The 24,016-nt window shown below is 44.4% G+C and overlaps 1 protein-coding gene across 2 annotated transcripts in view; it reads right to left on the reverse strand.

The window, feature by feature from the left end:
- Positions 1-22,749, reverse strand: part of LOC139394706 (WD repeat-containing protein 93-like) — a 43,732-nt gene extending 20,983 nt beyond the window's left edge. The window contains exons 1-10 of one of the 2 annotated variants that reach the window (XM_071142804.1): positions 22,691-22,749; positions 22,090-22,234; positions 21,596-21,824; positions 20,810-20,874; positions 18,571-18,649; positions 16,527-16,676; positions 13,549-13,735; positions 9,893-9,963; positions 1,854-1,943; positions 986-1,117 (exon numbers count right to left, since the gene is read on the reverse strand). In XM_071142804.1, coding sequence (XP_070998905.1) covers positions 986-1,117; positions 1,854-1,943; positions 9,893-9,963; positions 13,549-13,735; positions 16,527-16,676; positions 18,571-18,649; positions 20,810-20,874; positions 21,596-21,824; positions 22,090-22,230 — 1,144 coding nt within the window. In that variant the 5' untranslated portion in view covers positions 22,231-22,234; positions 22,691-22,749. Of the gene's footprint in view, positions 1-985; positions 1,118-1,853; positions 1,944-9,892; positions 9,964-13,548; positions 13,736-16,526; positions 16,677-18,570; positions 18,650-20,809; positions 20,875-21,595; positions 21,825-21,972; positions 22,235-22,690 lie in introns of both variants that reach the window. The other variant, XM_071142803.1, reaches the window with a different exon arrangement.
- Positions 22,750-24,016: the final 1,267 nt, after the last annotated feature.

Below are 24,016 nucleotides of genomic sequence, written 5' to 3' on the forward strand. Positions count from 1 at the left end.
ACCATGAGACAAGGATAGACCTCCCGGTCGCGGCCGGCTGCGACAGAGCCTGGGCGCGAACCCAGAGTCTCTGGTGGAACAGCTAGCGCTGCAATGCAGTCCCCACGGACCTCCCGGTCGCGGCCAGCTGCGACAGAGCCTGGGCTGAACCCAGAGTCTCTGGTGGCACAGCTAGCGCTGCGATGCAGTCCCATAGACCTCCCGGTCTCGGCCGGCTGCGACAGAGCCTGGGCTGAACCCAGAGTCTCTGGTGGCACAGCTAGCGCTGCAATGCAGTCCCCACGGACTTCCCGGTCGCGGCCGGCTGCGACAGAGCCTGGGCTGAACCCAGAGTCTCTGGTGGCACAGCGATGCAGTCCCCACGGACCTCCCGGTCGCGGCCGGCTGCGACAGAGCCTGGGCGCGAACCCAGAGTCTCTGGTGGCACAGCTACCGCTGCGATGCAGTCCCCACGGACCTCCCGGTCGCGGCCGGCTGCGACAGAGCCTGGGCGAACCCAGAGTCTCTGGTGGCACAGCTAGCGCTGCGATGCAGTCCCCTAGACCTCCCAGTCACAGCTGGCTGTGACAGAGCCTGGGCGCGAACCCAGAGTCTCTGGTGGCACAGCTAGCGCTGCGATGCAGTCCCCACGGACCTCCCGGTCGCGGCCGGATGCGACAGAGCCTGGGCGAACCAAGAGTCTCTGGTGGCACAGCTAGCGCTGCGATGCAGTCCCCACGGACCTCCCGGTCGCGGCCGGCTGCGACAGAGCCTGGGCTGAACCCAGAGTCTCTGGTGGCACAGCTAGCGCTGTGATGCAGTCCCCTAGACCACCCGGGAGGCCCCATCTATTTTATTTTAACCCCTTTTTCATGGTACCACAGGTCTGATTTAGAACTGGACACTTCATCAATCTCAACATTATCGTGCATGCGCAGTCTTTTCAGAAAGGGACACACAGATATTTAGTGTAACATTTAGGTAACTGTGTGCACAGTGAACTCACCTAAGTGTCTGTCCCAGACAGTGACCAGTCCAGTAACCAGTCCCAGAGTTATGTGTCTAGTACAGCTGCTAACAGCAGAACACAGGATCTCCTGGGCATTAGGCCATAACGCATCAGGCTTGGGCTCCGGGTCTGGAACAAAGAGACAACATGATGAGAAGCTACTTTTGGGGCGGCAGGTAGCTTAGCGGTTAGATCGTTGGGCCAGTAACCAGCAGGTAGCTTAGTGGTTAGAGTGGAGGGGCGGCAGGTAGCTTAGTGGTTAGAGTGGAGGGGCGGCAGGTAGCTTAGCGGTTAGAGTGGAGGGGCGGCAGGTAGCTTAGCGGTTAGAGTGGAGGGGCGGCAGGTAGCTTAGCGGTTAGAGTGGAGGGACGGCAGGTAGCTTAGTGGTTAGATCGTTGGGCCAGTAACTGAAAGGTTGCTGGATTGAATCCCCGAGCTGACAAGGTAAAAATCTGTCGTTCTGCCCCTGAACAAGGCAATAAACCCACTGTTCCCTGGTAGGCCGTCATTGTAAATAAGAATGTGTTCTTATTAACTGACTTGTCTAGTTAAATAAAGGTAAAAACATTTTTTTTTAATAAAATTTTTTAAAGCTGCAACACTGCTGGCCTCCTGCTGGTCATGAACATATACTACACCCAGAACATTCTGGTAATATACTGACATACAGTAGAAGGGCCTGTATTCATAAAGCCTTTCAGAGTCTAGGATCAGTTCCCCCTGTCCATGTAATTATATTTGTAATAATCTCAATGATAAAACTGATCCTAGATCAGACACTTGAATACAAACTCAGGATCTTTTTTAACATCACAGATCCTACTGTTATCGCATAGTACATGTGACTAAATGACCCCCAACCTACCTGGTTTGTCTTTGGGAGCTTTACACAGTAAGTACTGCAGCAGATTGTGTCTGCCGCTCCACCACAGACACACAGCTACAGCCACTCCTCCTGGAGAGAGACAGACAGGCGACATGGAATCAGTTGTCCTGAGTCTGCTCTGAACTTCCAGGACCTAGGACCAATAGTATAATAGTATCACTGAACTGGGGTGGCAGGTAGTCTAGTGGTTAGAGCATTGGGCCAGTAACCGAAAGGTTGCTAGATTGAATCCCCAAGCTTACAATGTAAAACTCTGTCGTTCTGTCCCTGAACAAGGCAGTTAACCCACTGTTCCTAGGCTGTCATTGTAAATAAGAATTTGTTCTTAACTGACTTGCCTAGTGAAATAAAAATAAACTGCCAGGACCTAGGAACAATAGTATCTCTTGACCAATTCATGAAAATAGTCATGGCCTTTAAACCTTCTAGCTTCTAGCTGCATTGTGTGAAAAAGTCAAACCTTTACCTGGAGAATGTTAAAAAAACTATCGGCAGTCAAAAGTTGACACACCTACTCATTCAAGGTTCACCTTTATTTGTACTACTTTCTACATTGAAAAATAATAGTGAAGACACATTTTACATGTTCCTATCCAATTGTGTTTTTTTGTTTGTTTCTTTGAGTTGTTTGTAATGTATTTTTTAAACTTATTTTGTACATAATGTTGCTGCTACCATCTCTTATGACCAAAAATAACTTCTGGACATCAGAACTGCGATTACTGACCACGAACTGGCAGAATACTTTTCCTTTAAAGAGCCTGATGTGAATGACATACTGTTTTCCCGGGAACAGGCCCAGATCCATCATTTGCATGACGAGAAGGTAAGAGAAAAATAAAATCGATGACCTACGCATAATAATATAAGAATTAAAGCAGGAAGCACCAGTGACTCGGTCTATAAAAAAGTGGTCAGATGAAGCAGATGCAAAGCTAGAGGACTGTTTTGCTATCACAGACTGGAACATGTTCCGGGATTCCTCCGATGGCATTGAGGAGTACACCATATCAGTCATTGGCTTCATCAATAAGTGCATTGATGACGTCGTCCTCACAGTGACAGTACGTACATACCCCAACCAGAAGCCATAGATTACAGGCAACATCCGCACTGAGCTAAAGGCTAGAGCTGCCGCTTTCAAGGAGCGGGACTAACCCTGAAGCTGATAACAATCCCAATATGCCCTCCGACAACCATCAAACAGGCAAAGCATCAATACAGGACTAAGATCGAATCGTACGACACCGGCTCTGACGCTCGTCGGATGTGGCAGGGCTTGCAAACCATTACAGACTACAAAGGGAAAACTACTTCTATGCTCGCTTCGAGGTAAATAACACTGAAACATGCATGAAAGCACCAGCTGTTCCCGAATACTTTTTTCTCCGCAGCCGATGTGAGAAAGACCTTTAAACAGGGCAAAAGTCACAAGGACGCAGGGCCAGACTAATTACCAGGATGTGTTCTGCAAGCATGCGCTGACCAACTGGCAAGTGTTTTCACTGACATTTTCAACCTCTCCCTGTCCGAGTCTGTTTTAAACAGACCACCATAGTCCCTGTGCCCAAGAACACTAAGGTAATCTGCCAAAATGACTACTGACCCGTAGCACTCACGTCTGTAGCCATGAAGTGCTTTGAAAGGCTGGTTATGGCTCATATCAACAACATTATCCCAGAAACCCACTCCAATTTGCATACCGCCCTAACGGATCCACACACGATGCAATCTCTATTGCACTCCACTGCCCTTTCCCACCTGGACAAAAGGAACACCTACAGTTGAAGTCGGAAGTTTACATACACTTAGGTTGGAATCATTAAAACTTGTTTTTCATCCACCACAAATATCTTGTTAACAAACTATAGTTTTGGCAAGTCGGTTAGGACATCTACTTGTGCATGACACAAGTAATTTTTCCAACATGTCACGTTCTGACCTTAGTTATTTTATTATGTCTTTGTTTTAGTATGGTCAGGGCGTGAGTTGGGTGGGTTGTCTATGTTCGTTTTTCTATGTTGTGTTTTGCGTTTGGCCTGGTATGGTTCTAAATCAGAGGCAAGTGTCGTTAGTTGTCTCTGATTGAGAATCATACTTAGGTAGCCTTTTTTCACCTGTGTTTCGTGGGTAATTATTTTCTGCTCTGTGTTTTGTATTTCACCGTTCAGGACTGTTTTGTTTCGTTGTCGTTGTTTTTGTTTTGTGTTCATATAATAAATACAATATGGACACTTACCACGCTGCGCATTGGTCCTCCGATCCTTCTTACTACTCCTCCTCAGAAGAGGAGGACGAGAATCGTTACACAACAATTGTTTATAGACAGATTATTTCACTGTATCACAATTCCAGTGGGTCAGAAGTTACATACACTAAGTTGACTATGCCTTTAAAAAGCTTGGAAAATTCCATGGCTGTAGAAGCTTCTGATAGGCTAATTGACATAATTTGAGTCAATTGGAGGTGTACCTGTGGATATATTTCAAGGCCTACCTTCAAACTCAGTGCCTCTTTGCTTGACATCATGGGAAAATCAAAAGAAATCATAAATCAGCCAAGACCTCAAAAAAACTATTGTAGACCTCCACAAGTCTGGTTCATCCTTGGGAGCAATTTCCAAACGCCTGAAGGTACCACGTTCATAAGTACAAACAATAGTACGCAAATATAAACACCATGGGACCACGCAGCCGTCATACCACTCAGGAAGGAGAGGCGTTCTGTCTCCTAGAGATGAACATACTTTTGTGCAAAAAGTGCAAATCAATCCCAGAACAACAGCAAAGGCCCTTGTGAAGATGCTGGAGGAAACAGGTACAAAAGTACCTATATCCACAGTAAAACAAGTCCTATATCGACATAACCTGAAAGGCTGCTCAGCAAGGAAGAAGCCACTGCTCCAAAACCGCCATTAAAAAAAGCCAGACTACGGTTTGCAACTGCACATGAGGACAAAGATTGTATTTTTTTTACCCCCTTTTTCTCCCCAATTTCATGGTGTCCAATTGTTTTTAGTAGCTACTATCTTGTCTCATCGCTACAACTGGCTTCCGGGTTGGATGCGTGCTGTGTTAAGAAGCAGTGCGGCTTGGTTGGGTTGTGTATCGGAGGACGCATGACTTTCAACCTTCGTCTCTCCCGAGCCCGTACGGGAGTTGTAGCGATGAGACAAGATAGTAGCTACTACAACAATTGGATACCACGAAATTGGGGAGAAAAAGGGGTAAAATTCAAAAAAAAAAAAACTCTTAGCGCACACCTCCCCTGCATTTTTTCAACATTTTGTTAAAAATTGCGCAAATCCTGCTACTCATGCCAGGAATATAGTATATAGTATCATAGTATATGATTAGTATGTGTGGATAGAAAACACTCTGAAGTTTCTAAAACTGGTTAAATCATGTCTGTGACTATAACAGAACGCGAACAGCAAGCGAAATCCCAAGAAAAACCTGGTCACAAAAAAAAATAAAAGTATTCATCCGCCAGTCTCTGAATTGTCTATGGCAAGAGAAAATAGATGGCGATCAGTTCCTACAGCTTCCACACGATGTCGCCAGTACTGTCAATTTCATGGGATTTAATCCTTGGTGGAATAAGAAATAGACCCTTCCTGTCATCCAGTATACAGGAAGAGGCTTATGGGAGAGAGACAATGGACGATGATTTCAAGAGTAGCTGCTATTGAATACAGATCGCCCCGTGATCAATTTGATCGATTATTAGCGTTTACAAATACCTAAAGTTGGGTTAAAAAAGTAGTTTGAAGTGTTTTGTCAAAGTTTATAGGCAACTTTTTTCATTTTAAAAAATGACGTTGCGTTTTGGAACGGTGCTTTTCCATGGATCAGACGGGCTATATAAATGGACATTTTGGGTATACATGGACGGATTTAATCGGAAAAAATACCCAATTGTGATGTTTATGGGACATATAGGAGTGCCAACAAAGAAGCTCGTCAAAGGTAATGAATGTTTTATATTTTATTTCTGCGTTTTGTGTAGCGCCGGCTACGCTAATTCTTTTGTTTACGTCCCCTTCAGGTATTTCGGGGGGTTGCATGCTATCAGATAATAGCTTCTCATGCTTTCGCCGAAAAGCATTTTAAAAATCTGACATGTTGGCTAGATTCACAACGAGTGTAGCTTTAATTCAGTACCCTGCATGTGTGTTTTAATGAAAGTTTGAGTTTTATCGAATACTATTAGCATTTGGCATTGCGCACTTCCATTTCCTGTTGACTAGGTGGGACGCTAGCGTCTCACATGGCTCTAAGAGGTTTTAAATAGCCTTTGTTAAACATAGAGAGTCTGGGAACATCAAACAAGTGGAAGGAAAGGAACCATATTTTGGTAATAGAACCAGTTGAAAATATGTGTTGGTACTTAATGAATATGATGTCAGTTCGGTTGTCATCTGAGACATTATGACTGATGACAGGACCACATAAACTGTATCTGGGAAAGTCTACACATTATAGTTATCAGATTCACATGGAATTGTTGTGCAATTTAAATGCAATTTAAATGAAACTATTTGTCAAAAGATTCAAATGTAATTTTAGCTTCAAATGAGAGAATTGGGTTTTCATAAGATTAGAGCTCTGCTCCGCCCCTGTGAAGAGACAAACTATGAAACACACCTTTCTCTCCCTCCACTATATAAGCCCTTGATGAAAATGTAACCTCCTGTTCCGAGGACTAACATGAAAAGGACTAACATGTCAACTACAGAACTAAACCAACCTCAGCGTGAGCTTTGGTTGCGAATGGTATGAAATTTGAACTCACTACAGAAGTGATACCTCCTAGCCGTTGTGTTAGCAGCGGCCGCTGTAAACGTGGGTTAGGAGAGGACAGACAGAGTATCCCGTCTACCACCCAATGACGACAATACAACGTAGTGGACTCTGTTGGCCAACACTGCCTTCCTTCTACCACCAACCTATTGAAGCTCAGAGTAAATATTTATTGCATTTTCCTTTTCCAAATGGGCGGTAATTTAGAATGCATAGATAGGAAATTACGTATTTACAATAGCACAGCTTCTCCCTTTGTTCCTCAGTCTTCTCGCTCTTTCACTCAAACCCAACCCCCTTTCCTTTGTGTAACCAGCTGTCATGTCTGCTCCGTCCGCTAGGGACATTTTCCTTTATGACGTAATTTGTAATCAATGTATGGTTGATTCTGTATGATTAGTTATTTAGTAAATAGGTATTTTATTTATTTATTGTACCTCATTTTACCTTTATTTTATTTAACTAGGCAAGTCAGTTAAGAACACATTTTTATTTTCAATGATGGCCTAGGAACAGTCGGTTCAGGGGCAGAACGACAGATTTGTACCTTGTCAGCTTGGGGATTTGAACTTGCAACCTTTCGGTTACTAGTCCAACGCTCTAACCACTAGGCTACCCTGCCACACCTATTTAGTAAATAGCAATTTTGTATTGCTGATTCAACTTGTTAGCCAGGGTTCATGAAGATAACCAAGAATTTACAACTTTCAGATGAGACTGAAATAAGGTGACGATTAATATTGACTGCTATTGATGTAAATTATTACTAGGTCTTTAAGAGTTTATTCGGAAGATAACAGCTCTATAAATATTATTTTGTGGTGCCCCGACGTTCTAGTTAATTACATTTACATGATTACCTCAATCAGGTAATATTACAGAGAAAATATTTTATAGAATAGCATTTCCTATCACTTAATCCGGCATAGCCAAAGACACGACAGTAGTATATGGGGCTTTGGTGACAAAACGGGTGGCACTGTGATAGACTGCATCCAATTTGCTGAGTAGAGTGTTGAGGCTATTTTGTAAATGACATCGCCGAAGTCTAGGATCGGTAGGATAGTCCGTTTTACGAGGGTGTGTGGCAGCATGAGTGAAGGATGCTTTGTTGCGAAATAGGATGCCGATCCTAGATTTAATTTTGGATTGGAGATGCTTAATGTGAGTCTGGAAGGAGAGTTTACAGTCTAACCAGACACCTAGGTATTTGTAGATGTCCACATATTCTAAGTCAGAACCGATCGGTTGAAGAGCATGCATTTTGTTTTACTTGCATTTAAAAGCAGTTGGAGGCCACGGAAGGAGAGTTGTGTGGCATTGAAGCTCATTTGGAGGTTAGTTAACATAGTGTCCAAAGAAGGGACAGAAGTATACAGAATGGTATCGTCTGCGCAGAGGTGGATCAGAGAATCACCAGCAGCAAGAGCGACATCATTGATGTATACAGAGAAAAGAGTCGGCCCGAGAATTGAACCCTGTGGCACCCCCATAGAGACTGCCAGAGGTCCGGACAACAGGCCCTCCGATTTGACACACTGAACTCTGTACTGAGTAAATTGACTTTTAAATGCAGTCAAACCAAGGCTCTGCATCTGTCCTCATGCTCCCTAGACCTCAGTGCTGCTTTTGACACCATCGATCACCACATTCTTTTGGAAAGACTAATTGATCTGCAGGGACAAGTTCTTGCCTGGTTTAGATGTTATCAGTTCGTCACTGTGGATGGTTTGTCCTCTAACAAATCATTGGTAAATTTCGGTGTTCCTCAAGGTTACGTTTTAGGACTACTATTGTTTTCACTATATATTCTACCTCTTGGTGATGTCATTCAGAAACACAATGTCAACTTTTACTGCTATACGGATGACACACAGCTGGACATTTCGATGAAATATGGTTAAGCACCAAAATTGCCTACCCTGGAAGCCTGTGTTTCAGACATAAGGAAGTGTATGGCGGCAAATGTTTTACTTTTAAACTTGGACAAAATAGTTGGCGACCTGGTCAGCGTGCACTGCGCCACAGGAGTCGCTAGTGTGCGATGAGACAAGGATATCCCTGCCGGGCAAACCCTCCCTAACCCGGACAACGCTGGGCCAATTGTGCACCGCCCAATGGGTTTGAACCCAGAATCTCTGGTGGCACAGCTAGTACTGCGCCACCCAGGAGGCCAAAATTCAGAATCTTTTTTTCCAAAAATGATGCAGCTAATTCATGCTTTTGTTATTTCTAGATTAGACTACTGCAATGCTCTACTCTCCTGCTACCCAGATAAATCACTAAATAAACTTCAGTTATTGCTAAACACGGCTGCTAGAATCTTCACTAGAAGAAGAAAATGTGATCATATTACTCTAGTGCTAGCCTCTCTACACTGGCTCCCTGTTAAGGCTAGGGCTGATTTCAAGGTTGGACTACCTGGCCTGATGACTCCTGGCTGTCCCCTGTCCATCTGGCCATGCTGCTGCTCCAGTTTCAACTGTTCTGCCTGCGGCTATGGAACCCTGACCTGTTCACCAGACGTGTTACCTTGTTCCAGACCTGCTGTCTCAACCTCTGAATGTTCGGCTATGAAAAGCCAACTCACATTTACTCCTGAGGTACTCACATGTTGAACACTCTACAACCACTGTGATTATTATTTGACCCTGCTGGTCATCTATGAATGTTTGAACATCTTGAAGAACAATCTGGCCTTAATGGCCATGTACTCTTAAAATCTCCACCCGGCAGAGCCAGAAGAGGACTGGCCACACCTCAGAGCCTGGTTCCTCTTTAGGTTTCTTCCTAGGTTCCTGCCTTTCTAGGAAGTTTTTCCTAGCCACAGTGCTTCTACATCTGCATTACTTGTTGTTTTAGGCAGGGTTTTTGTATAGCACTTAGTGACATCTGCTGATGTAAAAAGTGCTTTGTAAATACATTTGAATTTAATTTGATAAAGGGGATGTATTTTACTACAAATAGAAGGGATGCTTCTAAGAAGAGAGTAAGATAAAAACATTTGATTTAAGAGCGGATAAAATTGATATTTTATGTGTTGTCGATCTCAATCTGCAACAGGACCCATGGCATCAATTAAAGATTTAAATACAGAACCCATGGCATCAATTAAAGATTTAAATACAGAACTGATGGCATCAATAAAATATTTTAAAACAAATTCATGATATTCACATGTAATGAAAAAACATTTGTTAAATTGTCTTAACCCACCTGTCTGAGGCTTAACTCCTCCCAGGACAGGAAACAGACCTCCAGGAAGCAGGAAGTGACTGGTCACACAGCTTCAAACACAGCATCTCCATGGTTACAACACTAACACGTCATCTCCACGGTTAAAACACTAGTGCACCTTTCAATGGTGGGCGGATTCCATTATGCTGAGCCGAGGCGCACCGGTCGGTGGCCCTTCTCAAATGGAACAGTAATCTGCATCACTCGGTCATGTTGTCAACAAGGCAGCATGGTGCATCATCCAGAAACATACATCTCTTTTGCATAAAATACATGTTTGGATTTTAGAACTAGTTTTCAGTGGGAAGGCAGATAAAGTGTTTTTATCAAAATAAATAACTTTTGTAATGTGAAAACACAGAATCATACTAATAACTGCAGTGGTTAATTACATCACTTGTGTTTTGATCTGAGTCCGCTGTGGGACAGAGCTGGGCACCTGGCTCACACCCGGGAGGCAGCCTGGTTCCAAAACTAATCAACTTCACCAGGTGCAAAACACGCTGACACGGCCGCCCAGGCCAGATTAATCCTCTCATTATCAATCAACAACTTCCTTACACGGCCGCCCAGGCCAGATTAATCCTCTCATTATAGATCAACAACTGCCTGACACGGCCGCCCAGGCCAGATTAATCCTCTCATTATCAATCAACAACTTCCTTACACGGCCGCCCAGGCCAGATTAATCCTCTCATTATCAATCAACAACTTCCTTACCCGGCCGCCCAGGCCAGATTAATCCTCTCATTATCAATCAACAACTTCCTTACACGGCCGCCCAGGCCAGATTAATCCTCTCATTATCAATCAACAACTGCCTGACACGGCCGCCCAGGCCAGATTAATCCTCTCATTATCAATCAACAACTTCCTTACACGGCCGCCCAGGCCAGATTAATCCTCTCATTATCAATCAACAACTTCCTTACACGGCCGCCCAGGCCAGATTAATCCTCTCATTATCAATCAACAACTGCCTGACACGGCCGCCCAGGCCAGATTAATCCTCTCATTATCAATCAACAACTTCCTTACACGGCCGCCCAGGCCAGATTAATCCTCTCATTAGCAATCAACAACTTCCTGACATGGCCGCCCAGGCCAGATTAATCTTCTCATTAGCAATCAACAACTTCCTGACATGGCCGCCCAGGCCAGATTAATCCTCTCATTATCAATCAACAACTTCCTTACACGGCCGCCCAGGCCAGATTAATACTCTCATTATCAATCAACAACTTCCTGACACGGTCGCCAAGGCCAGATTAATCCTCTCATTAGCAATCAACAACTTCCTGACATGGCCGCCCAGGCCAGATTAATCCTCTCATTAGCAATCAACAACTTCCTTACACGGCCGCCAAGGCCCGATTAATCCTCTCATTAGCAATCAACAACTGCCTGACACGGCCGCCCAGGCCAGATTAATCCTCTCATTAGCAATCAACAACTTCCTTACACGGCCGCCCAGGCCAGATTAATCCTCTCATTAGCAATCAACAACTGCCTGACACGGCCGCCCAGGCCAGATTAATCCTCTCATTAGCAATCAACAACTTTACACGGTCGCCCAGGCCAGATTAATCCTCTCATTAGCAATCAACAACTTCCTTACCCGGCCGCCCAGGCCAGATTAATCAAATCCTCTCATTAGCAATCAACAACTGCCTGACACGGCCGCCCAGGCCAGATTAATCCTCTCATTAGCAATCAACAACTTCCTTACACGGCCGCCCAGGCCAGATTAATCCTCTCATTAGCAATCAACAACTTCCTTACACGGCCGCCCAGGCCAGATTAATCCTCTCATTAGCAATCAACAACTTCCTTACACGGCCGCCCAGGCCAGATTAATCTTCTCATTAGCAATCAACAACTTCCTTACACGGCCGCCCAGGCCAGATTAATCCTCTCATTAGCAATCAACAACTTCCTTACACGGCCGCCCAGGCCAGATTAATCGAATCCTCTCATTAGCAATCAACAACTTCCTTACACGGCCGCCCAGGCCAGATTAATCCTCTCATTAGCAATCAACAACTTCCTTACACGGCCGCCCAGGCCAGATTAATCCTCTCATTAGCAATCAACAACTTCCTTACACGGCCGCCCAGGCCAGATTAATCGAATCCTCTCATTAGCAATCAACAACTTCCTTACCCGGCCGCCCAGGCCAGATTAATCGAATCGTCTCATTAGCAATCAACAACTTCCTTACACGGCCGCCCAGGCCAGATTAATCCTCTCATTAGCAATCAACAACTTCCTTACCAGGCCGCCCAGGCCAGATTAATCCTCTCATTAGCAATCAACAACTTCCTTACCCGGCCGCCCAGGCCAGATTAATCGAATCCTCTCATTAGCAATCAACAACTTCCTTACACAGCCGCCCAGGCCAGATTAATCCTCTCATTAGCAATCAACAACTTCCTTAACCGGCCGCCCAGGCCAGATTAATCATCTCATTAGCAATCAACAACTTCCTTACACGGCCGCCCAGGCCAGATTAATCCTCTCATTAGCAATCAACAACTTCCTTACACGGCCGCCCAGGCCAGATTCATCTTCTCATTAGCAATCAACAACTTCCTTACACGGCCGCCCAGGCCAGATTAATCCTCTCATTAGCAATCAACAACTTCCTTACACGGCCGCCCAGGCCAGATTAATCGAATCCTCTCATTAGCAATCAACAACTTCCTTACACGGCCGCCCAGGCCAGATTAATCCTCTCATTAGCAATCAACAACTTCCTTACACGGCCGCCCAGGCCAGATTAATCCTCTCATTAGCAATCAACAACTTCCTTACACGGCCGCCCAGGCCAGATTAATCGAATCGTCTCATTAGCAATCAACAACTTCCTTACACGGCCGCCCAGGCCAGATTAATCCTCTCATTAGCAATCAACAACTTCCTTACCCGGCCGCCCAGGCCAGATTAATCCTCTCATTAGCAATCAACAACTTCCTTACCCGGCCGCCCAGGCCAGATTAATCGAATCCTCTCATTAGCAATCAACAACTTCCTTACACAGCCGCCCAGGCCAGATTAATCCTCTCATTAGCAATCAACAACTTCCTTACCCGGCCGCCCAGGCCAGATTAATCATCTCATTAGCAATCAACAACTTCCTTACCCGGCCGCCCAGGCTTACCCGGCCGCCCAGGCCGCCCATTCAAACTGAGGACCCAGGGCCCTAACAGATCATCAGTAGCTGCCTGGGTATAGTCTGATTCAGACTGAGGACCCAGGGCCCTAACAGATCATCAGTAGCTTTCTGGGTATAGTCTGATTCAGACTGAGGACCCAGGGCCCTAACAGATCATCAGTAGCTGTCTGGGTATAGTCTGATTCAGACTGAGGACCCAGGGCCCTAACAGATCATCAGTAGCTGCCTGGGTATAGTCTGATTCAGACTGAGGACCCAGGGCTCTAACAGATCATCAGTAGCTGTCTGGGTATAGTCTGATTCAAACTGAGGACCCAGGGCCCTAACAGATCATCAGTAGCTGTCTGGGTATAGTCTGATTCAGACTGAGGACACAGGGCCCTGTCAGGTCTTATTTTCTGTTATCATTACAATCTGAGGATTTTAAGACTAACCACTCTCATTCAACTGTAGTGTTTACCTGGGTCTGTCCTCTGGGTCTGTAGTGTTGCTGGGGTTAGTAACCATGTACTTCCTGTATACAGACTTAAACACAGCGTCCTGGTCCTCCCATTGGCGACTGCTGATCAGGTGGTTCTGTCCTGAGCCAATCACATTGCCATCCTCGGTCTTCTGCAACACCTCAAATGGACTCTTCATGGTAGAGCCTATCAAATATGACAGACATATTGCCTTCCTGTTATTCTCATGTTGATACAATGTATATCTGTTATTCTCACGTTGAAACAATGTTCTTAACTGACTTGCCTAATTAAATAAATAAATCTGTTATTCTCATGTTGATACACTGTCTTTACAATATATTTTTTAAACTACTGTTTGGTTACCGGGTCGACACCCACAGTCTCAGATCGTTCTGAAATCATTTCTGTTGTTAGAAACAGATAAGATTAGCATTCCTGCAAATTATTTTGTTGAAATATAATTTGACATCTGAGAAATTAAGCTAATTGATTGCAGCCAAATTGGCCTTTTTAATTTATAGGATTCATATAATATTCAATAAATATAGTACCTAACATCCAATTTGGACCAAACTGTTTCTACTAATGAGTCTGACATGAGGAATCCAAAGGAATGGTCAATAGCCACTCAGACCCCACACCCACAACACCCCAACAACGACAATACAGGTTCTGACCCCTAGATGGTGGTGTTCATGCTATTAGGTGGGAAAAGTTTGAAGACCCCTCCAATGTTAAAGGGATTGTTCACCCAAATTGCAAAATGACATTGGTTGTCTTTTGACAAGGTGTGACAGCAACCCATGCTTGGGTTTTTCAGCCACTGTTTTAAGTGCTAACTTCTTAGCATTTGTCGCACAAATTCAATGCAAGTCAATGGTACTTATAATAGCATTTTCATGCTTCATGTTCATTAGAACACTATATAGGTAATAGGGTGCCATTTGGAAGGCTGCCATGTTATACAAACCGTGAGACACAATCCAAAAGAGGTCTCTTCACAGTCCCCAAGTCCAGATCAGACTATGGGAGATGCACAGTAATATATAGAGCCATGACTACATGGAACTCTATTCCACATCAGGTAACTGATGCAGCAGTAGAATCAGATTTAAAAAGCAGGTAAAAATACATGTTATGGAACAGCGAGGACTGTAAAGTAACACAAACATAGGCACAGACACATGCATACAAACACGATAACATACGCACTATACACACACACACAAACACGTGGATTTTGCATTGTAGATATGTGGTAGTGGAGTATGGGCCTGAGGGCACACACAGTATGTTGTGAATTCTGTAGTGAATGTATTGTAATGTTTGTATAACTACCTTCATTTTGCCAGACCCCAGGAAGAGTAATGGGGATCCATAATAAATATAAAATCATCCTAAAGAATCAAAGAAATTGATTGTGTAACTGTATAATCTGACTTAGATATGAAGCACAAAAATGCTAATATATGTACTGTTGACTTGCATGGGATTTGTGCCGCAAATGCTAAAAAGTTAGCATTTGAAACAGTGGCCAGGTTAACAAAACCAAAGCAAGGGCTGCCATCATACCGCTCCTCCTCTCGCTGGACAACCTCCTCCTGCTCTCCCTGGACTACATCCTCCTCCTCTCCCTGGACCTCCTCCTCCTCTCCCTGGACTACCTCCTCCTCCTCTCCCTGGACTGCCTCCTCCTCCTCTCCCTGGACTGCCTCCTCCTCTCCTTGGACCTCCTCCTCCTCTCCCTGGACCACCTCCTCCTCTCCCTGGACCACCTCCTCCTCTCCCTCTCCCTGGACCTCCTCCTCCTCTCCCTGGACCACCACCTCCTCCTCTTCCTGGACCTCCTCCTCCTCTCCCTGGACCTCCTCCTCCTCCCCCTGGACCACCACCTCCTCCTCTTCCTGGACCTCCTCCTCCTCTCCTTGGACCACCTCCTCCTCTCCCTGGACCTCCTCCTCTCCCTGGACCACCTCCGCCTACTCTCCCTGGACCTCCTCCTCCTCCTTCTCTCCCTGGACCTCCTCCTCTCCCTGGACCTCCTCCTCCTCCCCCTGGACCTCCTCCTCCTCCTCCTCTCCCTGGACCTCCTCCTCTCCCTGGACCTCCTCTCCCTGGACCACCTCCTCCTCCTCCTCTCCCTGGACCACCTCCTCCTCCTCTCCCTGGACCACCACCTCCTCCTCTCCCTGGACCACCTCCTACTCCTCTCCCTGGACCACCTCCTCCCCCTGGACCACCTCCTCCTCCTCTCCCTGGACCACCTCCTCCTCCTCTCCCTGGACCACCTCCTCATCTCCCTAGACCTCCTCCTCTCCCTGGACCACCTCCTCGTCCTCCTTTCCCTGGACCTCCTCCTCCTCTCCCTGGACCACCACCTCCTCCTCTCCCTGGACCTCCTCCTCCTCTCCTTGGACCACCTCCTCCTCTCCCTGGACCACCTCCTCCTCCTCCTGGACCACCTCTTCCTCCTCTCCCTGGACCACCTCCTCCTCCTCTCCCTGGACCACCTCCTCCTCCTCTCCCTGGACCACCACCTCCTCCTCTCCCTTGACCACCACCTCCCTGGACCACCAACAACTGATACTATATACTCGTTGTTGGGTTGGGATTGGTGTGGGGGGCGGTCATGGGGGGCGGTCCGTGGATGGATTTTGACCATTTATTTCGATTTCTCATGTCGGACTCATTGTCAGAAATAAAGATGGGTCCAAATTGGATGTTAGGTACTATTTTTATTGAATATTATATGAATCCTATAAATTAAAATAAAATCAATAAGCTTAATTTCTTAGAGATCAAATTATATTTTTATCAAAATAATAATTCAGGAATGCTGAACTTATCTGTTTCTACAACAGAAACTATTTCAGATCGATCTGAGATGGTGGGGGTCATGTCTTGCTGAAATGACATGGAACAACCCTACCGTGATCTGTTAAAGTTTGGTACGACAGTATGTCATGGGAAGTACCTGTGTGAGGTTTAGGTGGTTTGATCTTCATCAGCATGGCGACAGGAGACAGTTTGCCTGTATCTCCTACTCCAGGTGCATGCTGGGACAGCTCTTTCAGCCAGGAGTCTTTAGGGAACCTGTACACCTCTAAACACTGACAACCATTACCTGTTGGGAGACATGAAAATAATATGAGGATTGAATGAAATATTCTAGATGCATACTTAGGACTGGACTAAACAGATGGAAAGGCCTGCATACTTAGGACTGGACTAAACAGATGAAAGGCCTGCATACTTAGGACTAAACAGATGAAAAGGCCTGCATACTTAGGACTGGACTAAACAGATGAAAAGGCCTGCATACTTAGGACTGGACTAAACAGATGAAAGGCCTGCATACTTAGGACTAAACAGATGAAAGGCCTGCATACTGTACTTAGGACTGTACTAAACAGATGGAAAGGCCTGCATACTGTACTTAGGACTGTACTAAACAGATGGAAAGGCCTGCATACTTAGGACTAAACAGATGAAAAGGCCTGCATACTTAGGACTGGACTAAACAGATGAAAAGGCCTGCATACTTAGGACTGGACTAAACAGATAAAAAGGCCTGCATACTTAGGACTAAACAGATGAAAAGGCCTGCATACCTAGGACTAAACAGATGAAAAGGCCTGCATACTTAGGACTAAACAGATGAAAAGGCCTGCATACTTAGGACTAAACAGATGAAAAGGCCTGCATACCTAGGACTAAACAGATGGAAAGGCCTGCATACTTAGGACTGGACTAAACAGATGAAAAGGCCTGCATACTTAGGACTGGACTAAACAGATAAAAAGGCCTGCATACTTAGGACTGGACTAAACAGATGGAAAGGCCTGCATACCTAGGACTAAACAGATGGAAAGGCCTGCATACTTAGGACTGGACTAAACAGATGAAAAGGCCTGCATACCTAGGACTAAACAGATGAAAAGGCCTGCATACTGTACTTAGGACTGGACTAAACAGATGAAAAGGCCTGCATACTTAGGACTAAACAGATGAAAAGGCCTGCATACTTAGGACTAAACAGATGAAAAGGCCTGCATACTTAGGACTAAACAGATGAAAAGGCCTGCATACCTAGGACTAAACAGATGGAAAGGCCTGCATACTTAGGACTGGACTAAACAGATGAAAAGGCCTGCATACTTAGGACTGGACTAAACAGATGAAAAGGCCTGCATACTGTACTTAGGACTGGACTAAACAGATGAAAAGGCCTGCATACCTAGGACTAACTATCACTTCCGTCACTCGTCAATCTTTTGAACTGTTGGGAAGCCAGGTGCCAGGACACTTGACTTGTAACTCCACTAGAAACAATATTGTTTATACTCATACCACAGATAATCAATAAATTACTGTGTTGTGTAATTTAATATTCAGGATGATGTATTCATCATTATGCAGATGAGATGTGACCATGATCTGTGTAATTTAATATTCAGGATGGTGTATTCATCATTATGCAGATGAGATGTGACCATGATCTGTGTAATTTAATATTCAGGATGATGTATTCATCATTATGCAGATGAGATGTGACCATGATCTGTGTAATTTAATATTCAGGATGGTGTATTCATCATTATGCAGATGAGGTGTGACCATGATCTGTGTAATTTAATATTCAGGATGGTGTATTCATCATTATGCAGATGAGATGTGACCATGATCTGTGTAATTTAATATTCAGGATGATGTATTCATCATTATGCAGATGAGATGTGACCATGATCTGTGTAATTTAATATTCAGGATGATGTATTCATCATTATGCAGATGAGGTGTGACCATGATCTGTGTAATTTAATATTCAGGATGATGTATTCATCATTATGCAGATGAGATGTGACCATGATCTGTGTAATTTAATATTCAGGATGGTGTATTCATCATTATGCAGATGAGGTGTGACCATGATCTGTGTAATTTAATATTCAGGATGGTGTATTCATCATTATGCAGATGAGGTGTGACCATGATCTGTGTTGTGTAATAAACCTTACAGCTGATGGTAGCAGCTCCGTAGTCTCCTCCTCTGGACAGTTCAAACTTCACACAGACACTTCTCTGGTTGAGGTCATCCTGGTCACATTAAAAGGTTCATGATAAGATATAATCTAATGATAACTGGGATGAAACCAACTAGACAAACTATGTCCATTGCCTTCCACCTCAGACTCTGCAATCACCCGCCAATCACTGACAGGGACCTTGCTATCTGGGATTCTTGGGACGTCCCCATTGAAGTTTACATTTACCCCATTTAGCAGACGCTCTTATCCTGAGCTGCTTCCAAGAGTAGTTTGGGTCAATTACATATTTTCTTTCTTCAACTAGTCACCTTGACCGCTGAGTCACCGTAATCTCCTCCTACTCTGTACATGAATGGCGCTGATGCATTGGTAGTACCCACCTTGCTAATGACAGGGCCTATTGTCTATTGTCCCTCCATCAGGACCTAATGGCCTGGTACTCAGGCTATATTGTCCCTCCATCAGGTCCCTAATGGTCTGGTATTCAGGGGTCTATTGTCCCTCCATCAGGTCCTAATGGCCTGGTACTCAGGGCTATATTGTCCCTCCATCAGGTCCCTAATGGTCTGGTACTCAGGGCTCTATTATCCCAGTAATCACTCTGACATCAATGCAAATGAAATCGAAAAATCGCATCAAAACCTTGTCATCAAAACAGTATCATACTTTTAAAATTAAATTAGGCTACATTGTTTGAACTCACTGTGATTGATCAATTTGAAGAAATAACTTCAACAGGTTGAAACTGAGTGGAAAACATGGTCATTGGATGTTGTTTCAAAGGCAAACAACTACATGGACAGCCTTTCTAAGGTGATGATTCATTCAAAGCATTTAAGATGCTGCATGTAGAACACCAAACTGCATATTAGACCTGATGAATACTCCTCGGCCTATACATGAGCCCAAGCTGATGAGTACTCCTCGGCCTATACATGAGCCCAAGCTGATGAGTACTCCTCGGCCTATACATGAGCCCAAGCTGATGAGTACTCCTCAGGCCTATACATGAGCCCAAGCTGATGAGTACTCCTCAGCCTATACATGAGCCCAAGCTGATGAGTACTCCTCGGCCTATACATGAGCCCAAGCTGATGAGTACTCCTCGGCCTATACATGAGCCCAAGCTCAAATCAAATCTATTTGTCACATACACATGGTTAGCAGATGTTAATGTGAGTGTAGCGAAATGCTTGTGCTTCTAGTTCCGACAATGCAGTAATAACCAACGAGTAATCTAACTAACAATTCCAAAACTACTACCTTACCAGAGGTATGTGGCAGGGTCTACTGGACATTGGCGACATGAGCCCAAGCTGTACTCCTCGGCCTATACATGAGCCCAAGCTGATGAGTACTCCTCAGGCATATACATGAGCCCAAGCTGATGAGTACTCCTCAGGCCTATACATGAGCCCAAGCTGATGAGTACTCCTCAGGCCTATACATGAGCCCAAGCTGATGAGTACTCCTCAGGCCTATACATGAGCCCAAGCTGATGAGTACTCCTCGGGCCTATACATGAGCCCAAGTCCCCCAAAAATTACAGGATTTAATAAAATGATTGTGCTGTTATATAATAGCCTACCTACCGCATATTACACTTTGCAGAAAAACATCAAAAATGCTATTCTGTTCTCCTGAAATACCTTTACTCTTCATATCATAATGTTTCTTTAGACCTGTCTAAAATAAATTATAGATATTGAATGGACTTTTCTTAAAAAAGGTGCACATCAGCGGCTTGTATGCGTGGAGGCCTGGAGATGCTACATGTGTTTATGTTAATTAAAGGTCAATTACCGTAAGCCCGGCAGTCATTTGCATGACAGTTACCGGCTGACAAAATGTAATGACTGCCACAGCCCTAGTCCCAAGGATTCCGGATAGCACTAACCTCACTCACACCTGTGAGCTACATACTCCTTTATCTAGCCTTGCTGGTGCTCAAAGTACCTTCTGAATGCTGCCCCCTAATGGTGGGATGTTATAATGGAAAACTGACTAACTGAATTCCTAACAATAACATATTGCGATAAAAACAAAACTGAATCAAAATGGTCATTAAATAATGATTTATTTTACCAGATCAGTTGACTGAGAACACTCATTTCCAGCAACGACCTGGGGAACATTTACAGGGGAGAGGATAGAGGAGGGATGGAGGGGGGATGAATGAGCCAATGGAAAAAATAAAGACCAAACTTACTGTTTCATTCATGACTTTTATCAGGTGGCTGGTTTCTGAGTAATAAGCAAACAGTCTGGCAACACCTACAGTCAGATGAGGAGGTGTAAGAGGAAGAAGTAGAGGAAGAGGGGAAGGAGGTGAGGAGTTGGAGGAAGAGGAGATGGATAAGGGAGAGGAGGTGGGTGAGGAATTGGTAGAAGAGGAAGGAGAGGAGGTGGATGAGGGAGAGGAGGAGGTGGGTGAGGAGTTCATAGAAGAGGAGGGAGAGGAGATGGATGAGGGAGAGGAGGAGGTGGGTGAGGAGATAGAAAGAACAACTAGAATAGTTTTGGTGTTACCCATAGACATACGATATAATAGTGTATTTCTGTGGTGTTACCCATAGACATATGGTATAATACTGTAATTATGTGGTGTTACCATAGACATATGATATAATAGTATAATTATGTGGTGTTACCATAGACATATGATATAATAGTGTAATTCTGTGGTGTTACCATAGACATATGATATAATAGTGTTCTGTTTAAATGTGTGGTGTTACCCATAGACATATGGTATAATACTGTAATTATGTGGTGTTACCATAGACATATGATATAATAGTATAATTATGTGGTGTTACCATAGACATATGATATAATAGTGTAATTCTGTGGTGTTACCCATAGACATATGATATAATAGTGTAATTCTGTGGTGTTACCATAGACATATGATATAATAGTGTTCTGTTTAAATGTGTGGTGTTACCCATAGACATATGATATAATAGTGTTCTGTTTAAATGTGTGGTGTTACCCATATCATCCAGGGATGCCAGCAGGTAGACCATCTCCCCCAGACAGGTGATGTGAAGAGAGGTGATCTCTACCTGGTCCTCCTGCCATACTGGCACACAGTAGGGAGAGGAAGAGGAGGAGGTGGTGATACCCTGAGGCTGAGCCATAACAGACAGCCCCTGGGGGTGACCCAGGAAGATGTACCTGCCATCCTCAGAGCAGGCCACGCAGTTGGTCCTCACAGGGAGCTGAGAACAAACACAGGATATGTGTTGGACTATCATGTGGTGAACACAATTAGACTGGGTTTTATGCATCAAGTTTCATCATGTCAATAACATAACAGAAGTTTATAAGGCTAAAAGAAGATAAATGAGAAAATATATGGGTTAGTACCTTTACGTCCCCTGAGACCTGCATAACGGGTATAGTTTTAATAGCTTGCTCTGTGACCCTGACAGTTTCTCTCTGTGAGATGAAGTCCCATGCCCTGTCTACAAGTCTGTCCAGGACCTTGTCTATCATTCTGAACGGCTGGGGGAGCTGGTCCTGGAGTTGATCCGGGTCACTCAGGAACAACTCCTCGTCATCACCGTGGCTGCTGTCGGGGGGCTCGGGGATATCTGCAGGCCCTTTTCTGATGTATACTGGCATCCTGCTGAGAAAGCGGATATGTCGTAATGTCATCAATACCTGGGAAGGTTAAATACTGATGTCATCATACCCCTTTTGATCGATCAACCAATCAAGAGTGTTCTGACTTAACACTGATTGGAAAGTTCTTACCCGAGTTGCTAGCTAGTGTCGTTTGTCTCCTTATTAGCTAACGTTACGTTAGCATCAGTGGCATTGGAAACAAACATTGTGAAGCTTTACACACAGACTTTTCTCAAAACTCTTCTGCCAAGAGACACAGAAGTACTTGCTAGTTAATATACTGTCGACACAAAATAAAATTACATTTGGCTTCATTGTTCACTTTGAAGTTACTATTTATTACCTTTCACGTCAGAAATTGGATAACCAAAGCCCGTCCTTAACATATGATCCTTGCTAATTTGGATCTTCGGGACATCCCCAGTTGAAGTTGAAAATGATCCCGTAAAGCACTGACCTTGCAACACATTTCTTTCCGGTGAGTTGTGTAGAGTCGTCATGACAACAACGCCTCCCTTTACTCTGCTGCGTGGAACCAACCGTCATGCGCTCAAGCGAACTGGCTAACGAGAGAGATAACTGGCTACCGTGAGACAACCGTTCACTGACCATTTTACTCGCCCTAGCAGAGCTGGTTAGGCTGGTTTCATGTTATCCAGAGCGTAGGTGACTGCAACTGTGATGCTGGCAACAATGTATGTTTTTCCAACGTTTACTGACACCGGGCGTATTCAACAGGTGTTGAGAGACCGAGGTAAAGACAGTTTCAGGTTGGATATTCGAAGGATATTCGCCTGTAGTTTTCCTTACGTCCACCAACAGCAGTTAGGGACCGTCAACATAGTGACAAATCACATTTTTCAAATTTCAATAGCTCTTTAACCATTACTCCAAACACTTTCAAAACTGGTTGTAGCTAACCCGATGGCATAGACACACATTGCACACGCTTCAGTTTGTCCATTTTCATCTCACAGGGGTTTACATGCATTTTTCAAAATGTAAAATTTCAATAGCTCCTTGGTCATGTGACCTAATGTCCACTGACTACCCTTCTATTTTGCACACTCTTGTTTGTGTACTGTAAAATCACGAGGTGTAACATACATTTTTCATAGTTTCAAATTTGCAAAAGCCCCTTGGTCATGTCAATTGCACACCTAAGAAGCATGCAGTGGATATGCACCCATATTACATAACCTCTAGTCATGTATCTTCTATATTGTTGTAACGTAAACTCGTACATCGCCTTGGTCCGTACAATTGCCCTTATTTTAGCGCCCCAAAAACGTAATACTTCCAGATCACTGTAATGTCAATACCATTGTAAAGCACAATTTCTCCCCTTTCCAACAAAATCAATTACATGACCTAAACTCTGCCCGTTTCTGCATAATTCAAGCAGGCAATGAGCCCCGTCGGGTCTTTATAAAAATGGCGGGTGGGGAAGCGAAACTAATGCGTGATAGTGAGAAGGACAGATGTTGTGTGGGAAAATAGCTTTTTTCACTAGATCTGTCCAACTTATCACCTTATCGCCTCTAAAATGTAAATAAAACACTATAAATAGTTTATATAATGTGTCATTACATACCTATTTGAACATTTGTGTCGAATTTGAATCGGGTTTTAGGGCAGTGCCAAAGTGATCTTAGAAGTAAACAGCGGCTTTGAGAATGATGATCGCATGCAATTATGAAGCAAAACATGACTAGGTATCCCCCCCTTACTTACTGTCCATTTCTTGTTTTTAAAGGATGATAGAAGTGCTACACCTGGTGGA

Source organism: Oncorhynchus clarkii, unplaced genomic scaffold, assembly GCF_045791955.1.
Source record: "Oncorhynchus clarkii lewisi isolate Uvic-CL-2024 unplaced genomic scaffold, UVic_Ocla_1.0 unplaced_contig_12164_pilon_pilon, whole genome shotgun sequence".
Lineage (NCBI taxonomy): Eukaryota > Metazoa > Chordata > Actinopteri > Salmoniformes > Salmonidae > Oncorhynchus > Oncorhynchus clarkii.